The sequence below is a fragment of the Salmo salar genome, chromosome ssa10 (assembly GCF_905237065.1).
Source record: "Salmo salar chromosome ssa10, Ssal_v3.1, whole genome shotgun sequence".
In the NCBI taxonomy this organism is placed as follows: Eukaryota; Metazoa; Chordata; class Actinopteri; order Salmoniformes; family Salmonidae; genus Salmo; species Salmo salar.
The window spans coordinates 80,309,065-80,316,912 of record NC_059451.1 but is presented as its reverse complement, the minus strand read 5'-3'; the positions used below and the strand labels follow the sequence as shown (position 1 = coordinate 80,316,912).

Here is a 7,848-nt window from a genome sequence, read left to right as displayed (position 1 = left end):
TTCTGAGATACTGGATCTGACTCGCGTGGCACCAACGATCATACCACAATCAAAGTCGATTAGGTCACAAATTTTACCCATTCTAACGTTCAATCCAACAGTAACTGAATGCCTCGATGACTGTCTGCCTGTTTTATATAGCAAGCCACGGCCACGTAACTCATCTGTACGTAGGAGCGGGGTGGTGTACCTAATAAATTGGTCGGTGAGTGTATACTGTATGTAGATATCTTTGTTGGAAAGAATACTATATTTCCCTTGATGGAGTGATGCTGAATGTATAAAATGGCTCAACTTACCCTACTCTCTCCTACCACAGACATACTGATCATGAGGTAGGAGGTATTTAGGAGAGGGACAGAGTGTGCCTTGCCTCTCTTGATTTTGCGGTTCTATCTGCGTACTTGAGCAGATTTGCACCGATAACAGATAAAGGCTCTTTGATAGGCTGCAGGTGCGCTCGTTTAATGAGCATTAGGGCCTAACCATTAGCTCCCCCACAAAAACCAAACATGCCATAGACACATCTGTACATCTATCATTTGATGCTACGCAGCATCACATCTCTCATCTCTACACAGAATTCACCCCCCTCTCTCTCTCCAATCATTCATCTCCAACTATTCATTGGCCATCATTGTGCTGTATGTGTCAGAGAAGAGGGAACACAGGCAGGTGTTTGTTTGTGGGCGCTCTTCCCCCCTAGGAGATGGTGCCAGGGGATTGGGTTATGATGTTGGTTGTGGCCAATTCAGGAAACATGGCGAGGAACTAGTGGCTTTATATTAAGTACTGATGCGGTTAACAGGAAAAGATAACCTGTTGCTGTTGATATAACTAGGAAGTGTGAATTCAGTCTCTGTCTGGCTTGGCACATATAAAACTGAGACAAAGAAATGTTCTGGAATATTCTCAACTTCATAGCGGTTTTCTTTATGGTGGTCAGAGTGAATAAGAATTAAGTAGAGAAACATGCGTTGTTTTGTGTTTGAATTTGAAACACTTCAAGGAGATAGCAAAGGGCCTTTGCTGAAAGTTGGGACTTAAAAATGATGGACTATATTCTTTGGCCTCCATAGTCTTGTCTATGGCTCATTGGATGACTGTCTTTGTCAAAACTGAGATGTTGCTGGTCAAAGAACAGATAATAACAGGGGAGCAACTTTGGTTTGAGAAGTGGGGGGGACATAAACATTTTTTTTATCCAGTCGGATAAACACTCCATACAGCCTACCCGACCGCTCGGAGGCATCCGCATGGTCCTAAAGCACACAGTTGCCTCGTTTTGTATCACATTCCAATGATAAAACTGGGGGGGACAAAAACGTCCCATCCCCATCGAAAGTTGCACCCGTGGATAATAACAATGTAATAACAGTGTAGGCTACTTGCATGTTGAATATTTCCAGTCCAGCTGTTGGTTGGGCTTCTGGAGAATAACCAGGATTGCCTGTGTGGTCAAACTTGCCATTTAGTTATAGAGAAATTAATTATACAGGAAAAAAAACAGCATTGCGTCACAGAATTCCTGGTGAGCATAATAAAAACAGAGGGGCTCCTGTTTTGAAAGAACCAACAAATTAGTGTACTCAATGTTTGGCACTAATAACCTAACATTGACCTTGACCTCTGTCCATGCCAACATGACTTAATGACACAAATCACCCTGTCCCCGTGTGGGATTCTTAGTGTGGTATTCTCAGACTGCAGATAGCACTTCCTCCTCCTCCTCCTCTCCAGTATTTCGGCCGGCAGGGCGGAGCACTGCGGAGGCTCCTAGACGGGCCCTTTTGTCTGACTGGGAGCCCCAGACACAACAGTGCCAAGCGCCCACCCCTCACAATGGCCTTCCGCACAAAGCCACACACACATGGACAATGGACCCAGCTCTGAGTGGGGGTGAACAGCAGAGCTAAGGTTACCCACCTGCACACTTCAGAATGAATCAGGAACCCACTAAGAGCTGCTGCTGCTGCTGCAGGTGTCTTCCTGATGCATCCTGCTTTCTGGTGCTCTCAGGCTGTGGTAGGGTAAGGAGAGGAAGGAGCCCTTTACTAACTCAACACTCAATATCCTCATTAAAAATACACCTTTTTAGAATTGTAGTGGATGGTTGATACATGTGTGTGCGTGAATCAGACTAATGGATTGAATTGACCACTCCACAAGGTCAAGGTCTTAAATTGCCATGGAACTGATCAGATGGAATTTGGTGAGAAATGGCGCAGGTGTGCATCTTGACAAATGCATGACAAATTATGCAATAGATTTTCAAATATCACTGTGAACATGTTTTTATTGCTTTGCTACTAATCTAATCTTTACAATGTCATTGATGATTTCCAAAATAGATTCTTTAAAAAAATAGAAAATATTAAATATTATTTGGGAACCAGACTTATTTTCAAAATTGATGCTATAAAATGTTTTTATGCTATTTGTGTAGGCGAATATATTGTTTGAAAATGTAGGCTACATTTTATAGTTGTAAAATATAGTAGGCCAAGAGATTGTTGCAAACAACTCTCCAAATAGGGCTGAAATTGTATTTCAAGTAGCCCAGTAAAACATCTAGGACAAAACATAATTCTGGTGTAAAAAGTGAAAATAAATATATGCCATTGTGCCTTCATGACTAAACAGAGGAAACTAATTTTTAATTTAAACTAATTACCTAATAGGCTTCAAAATAAGGCAAATGAACAATCTACATCAAAATATTGTTTGTATAGCTTTAATATATAAAGACATCAATAACAATATATATATATATATATATATATATATATATAGACATCATATAGGGTTGTTGCTTTATTCCACATTTCATTCAACGGATATTTCTACATACATTTTTCTCAAATTAATTCAATGTCAAACTACAGTTAAAACATCTGTATGAATGCATTTGTAGTACTAATTGGTTATCGGCTATACGTATGCACTCTGAGATGAAATAGAACAAAAAACGCATGCATTTAAGACTAACTTGCGTATTGCAAATGTGGACCCGTGTGGACAGCATAAAAGTGAATTGTTTCAAACATGCCATTAGACAAATGTAACTGGATGCAACAGTGGTGTGCTTTCCTTAGACATTACCGGATTGGAGGACCCAAACGTCAATCACCAGGCTTTTTTTTTTTAATACACGATTTCATCATATTGGGAGTGTCACTGCGCAGACGGCGGCAGCCGTGGCACAGTTGATTTTGAACACAAGATAAAATATATTGAAATAGACGGATTTTTTTAACCGTAGTAGTAGTAGTAGTAGTAGTAGTAGCAGCAAGAACATCGTTTGTATTTACCGAATCCTATTACGTGCTACTTCAAGCTTCAAACATGCAAACGTAATGTGCCAAATGGTACTCAATACGCACGGTTTGGTTCCAGTTTGTCCTCGAGCCGAAGAGAATACACCAATTGATAAAAAACGTTAACTTAATTTATTGAAATACTGTATCTAATCATAAACCCTATGAAAATCACTAGAACCACAAAAATACGTTTATATCGAGTTAAATCTTTGCATGCCTTTGACTTCATTCCAAAATTGTAAATGGTCTAAAATCATACTAAAAGCAGTGGATATGGAGAGAACTGAGGCATAACACAATCACACAATTGTATGCCTAACAGCCAGGCCCCGAGGTTTTTTCACTTGTGATTCACAAATAGGCTATATGAAACAAGTTATGAAGCAAAGGAATATAGATATGAGTGTAATCTAAATAGAATAACAATTTTATACTACTGGCTGAGAGCGAGAGAGAGACTGTGTGTAGTCTGGAGAGCATTCCTATCAACAGTGCAAACATGACCAACAAATCAGATATGTAATTTCTCAGTTTTAATTGATTGCAACATATCTTATAACCACACAATACAAAATGCACATCAAATATTTTTTATCAGGCTCAGGTTGCAACCTTATTTGATAAAAATAAAAACTAGCAAAAATATGCTTTTACAAAAAAAAAAATAATAATATGTAAATGCCACTTTGGATAACCGTAATCAAAACCCCATTTTATTCTACATAAAAAAAAAGCCTGACATAAATAAGTTAGTATAATTTCTCAGTGTTTTTACACAGTTATGTACACTTCAAAGATTTACATGAAATACACAGGCAGAGTGACTGCTTTTTTGTGTGACAATTCTTAACCTCTGAACAAAGGATGATTGTAACTGGGTGAAATAAAAGTTATTTTCAAAGCCACATTTGCATGATCAGCAGTCTAACAATGTCATGGAGAAGGGGGGGGGGGTGATCAAATTCTATTATCTTTCTTAATCACGCAGGAGTACAATGTCAAGGCAACCTGATGGTAAGTGAAAGCGTCGACAGCCATATTGAAGCAACCAGGTATTCGGTATTGTAGGGCATTATTCCACCCATATGGAAACGCCTCATTAAAAGAAAAATAACCGTTAAACTAACAAAGACATATTTGAGCACGTCAGGGAGAGGATACAGTCGATTCATACAACCAGTACAGTTAACAGACTATCCTTCAGCAAATGATAACCTCCCACAACTTCAAATACAATTGGCTACACTTTCAAAAATGGTGAGTAGGAAAAAAATTGATATTCCGGTATCTCTCAAAATACAAAAAAAAATATTGGCTGACTTCAGATCACTTTTTTGTTGTTGTCAAAACATAAATAGTTTGTGGGGTGGATGAGAACCCAGGTTGAGTGACATTTAAATGACCTTAAAAAAATAAAACAAGGTCACATTAAGTACCGTCCTTCTCTCCTTACATGCATACCTATGACGATCTATATTGATGAGGAACAATTATTTAATCCATAATAATTTTCTCAATGGAGCAGATGTATTATACTTCAACAGGTTACACTCACTGCCTTAAGATACACAGCATTTTCAAAACAAAACTACACTGCAATTCTTCAAGTCAAATCAAATTCACGCCTTTTACATAAAGGATTTAAAAAAAAAACAATACGTTTTATGTGCTACATATGAAGAGAAATATATACACAGGTAGTAAAAAAAAAAAATGAGCAAAAAAGGAAAACCTAATTGCACACTGCTACATTGACTGCTTTTAGAGGCAGTAACTTTATGAGTGCCAGAACTTTAGTGTTTATATTCAGTGCTTGCACAGCGTCCCCATCCTTCAGGAGAATTGATATGTTTCATTTTCTTTGTAGTTCCTCTTCAAAAAAATCAACCAACACTGAGGCTTTTGATGACAAAAGGGGAAATACGTCTTCAGCTCTGTAGAAAGAATTTTTTTTTTTTTAAAGTTGTGAGATCAGCTCTAATTTAAAACCGTGAACATTACATACAAATCCATAAAAATAAAACAGTTGTAGTTTTGACATGACAAAACATTTCTAAGAAGGCTGAAGACAGTCAAATATTGAAGTCAAAAAGACACCCTGCGGACTCATTCAAAGCAGAAAGACCCACCAGAATACTTTCACTTTCCAAATTATAATTTGTTCTCTCGAACACACACTTTATTGAAAGTTTCTTTAAAACTTTAGGCCTATTTAAAAAAAAAAAAAAAAAAAAAAAACAATTGATAGGCTACAGTGCTTTCATTCACTAGAATGGACAGATGTTTTGAGAGGGGCCTAGCGTGCATAAGGCACTATGAGGAGACCAGCCTCTTCTCCCTCTCGTGAGGGCAGTGGTTGCTGACGTTTTACTATAGTGTTGTTCTGAGACTTGTTTACAGTTTCGTCGGAAACTCAACCTCACCGTGGCAATGGTTGTAGTAAACGTCGCCTATGTGTAGCCTCTTGGACTTTAACCCTTTACTAGACCGCACTGAACGTCACGATATAGTTCATTGCGCATTTCGAGCTTCATTAAAGCGAATAGTCACTTGGCAATTGGGCATAACGTGGGAAATTCATAACTGCTTAACATATTATTTAGACAGCATGTCTTAAATGCTGACGGGAATACACGTCAAGTGATGTCTCTCTTCACAAAACCCAATTTGAACAGCTTTACACACCCTGCAAAAGAATGTGCCAATATATTGGGTGAGTTCGAGAATAGTATACGCCGTCTCACTAAAGCCAGACAACATCCAACGACCTATGAAACTAGTTGCCCGAGCTAGAAATTGAGAAACTCCTGCATATTCCGAGCTCCAAGAGACCATAGTCCTTCTGTCCAGTTGTATCCGATAAGTTACTCACCTTTGTCATCTTCACGTTTGAGTCCTGGGACTGGTTTTCCTGGGTGTATGTTCTACAGAATGCGCCAAGGCTGGGCAACGAGTAACTTCATCCGAACTGTTGTGTGACCTTTTATTTTGGGACGAGGGGTCTGGAAGAGAAATAAACAAAGTTAAGAGGTCAAAATGATATTCTCAAAAATTAAGTATCGCGAATAGCGTTACATTATTATCTTTAGTGATTTGCTTGTCAGATTCTATGCCTTCACAATTTGACACGTTGGCAGTCATATGCTACCGGTAAAGCCTAGTGAAAACGATGATAATACATTGCAGTAACGCTTTTATTTAGAATAACTAACAGTGGGCCATCTAACTGGTAACTTTCGACCATGTAGCAAACAAACAGTCTGCTACAAGGTTACAACGTCGAGCCTGGCTGATACAGAATTACATCAGTGAATGGGCCTGCACCGGAAAAGTAGCCAGAAGGCAGAAAGACAAAGCAGCCAGACTGACATCATGATTAGAATTTATCATCATTATTCATAAGCGCGTACCGTGGCAGGCTGGTCTTTTTCTCTGCCCGGTGCACTGCTCTTTGCTCTCCGACCTTTCTGTGTTTTCAGAGGGCTGCGGTGGAGTCACACAACTATTCCCATTAAGATCCACATTATTATTCCCAGAGGGGCAAAGGCCCTTTGCCGATCGTTGAGTTCTGCTGTAGAAACGCGGAATGTCTTTACTATCCACTAATTCCCATTCGAATCTCCCGTTTAATAGGGGTGTTTGACTTGAAAAATCGAAGTTCCATTTCGCTGAGGACGTCTCTTCGATCTCTTGCAAATGTCCCTTTAAATCCCTCCTTAACTCTTCGTGATCCACCGGGCCGAAAAGGTTTCTGCAGGCTGACGGTTTGGGGTGATCCGAAAACCGAGCATCGGTCCTTTCAAATGTAGGGCTCCCATTTGAAACACGAACATTTGACATTTTCCCGAGAATCAAAGAACGTCCAAATAGAACACTTGAAAATGCGTATTTCCTCCTTGCTCACCGCGATCCAAAACCAAGAGTAAATCGACTGATCAACACAAACGCATGCATAGGTCTGTAAAAGAAACGCTAACTTCCAATATGGCAACGTGAGCTAAAGTAGTCTCGACAGACCATCAAAACAAAGTGCCGTAACTGAAGCCACTCCTGTCAATTTCGTCTCGTAGTAAGGGAGAAGAAACAACAGACAAACCTTTTCAGTACCCAATATGGCGATTGAGGGAGGCTGACTGGGGTAGAAATGATTGACACAGAGAGCGATTTAAAACGAAGAAGGGCATTGATTGGTTAAAGAGTATACGCCCGCCCATTTCCCTTAAGGTTATCTCCACGCTACAAAGGCTTTCTCCAATTACGTTACTTAAACTTCATGAAACCTGCTGTAATCACAATAGGCAGCTGTAACACTGTAGCAGTGGATGTCACGCAATAAAGGGCGTTATAAGGAAACGTAAACAAACTAATAATGGCTACTTTATGTTGAGAGAATATTTGAATGGCAATGTGGTCTATCTGTGTCGAGAGTTTTTTTTTTTCAGCACCAAAAATGTTACAATAAATATACAGGGGACATCTAATTTTATTTGTGAATTATAGAATTCTAATAGTTTTTCAATACATGCGG

General features: G+C 39.1%; 1 protein-coding gene across 1 annotated transcript; it reads right to left on the bottom strand.

Moving 5' to 3' along the window:
* Nucleotides 1–3,838: 3,838 nt before the first annotated feature.
* Nucleotides 3,839–7,460, bottom strand: LOC106560990 (cyclin-dependent kinase inhibitor 1B). Its single transcript, XM_014124501.2, has 3 exons — nucleotides 6,731–7,460; nucleotides 6,193–6,322; nucleotides 3,839–5,254 (listed from the first exon to the last, which is right to left on the bottom strand). The coding sequence occupies exons 1-2, from the start codon at nucleotides 7,158–7,160 to the stop codon at nucleotides 6,204–6,206; spliced, it is 549 nt and encodes a 182-aa protein (XP_013979976.1). The 5' UTR covers nucleotides 7,161–7,460; the 3' UTR covers nucleotides 3,839–5,254; nucleotides 6,193–6,203.
* Nucleotides 7,461–7,848: the final 388 nt, after the last annotated feature.

Coding starts and splice junctions, on each gene's coding strand:
- LOC106560990 (XM_014124501.2), bottom strand. CDS start 7,160: ATGTCAAATGTTCGTGTTTCAAATGGGAGCCCTACATTTGAAAGGACC. Junction 6,323..6,730: donor AAAAAGACCAGCCTGCCACG/GTACGCGCTTAT, acceptor TTTCTCTTCCAG/ACCCCTCGTCCCAAAATAAA.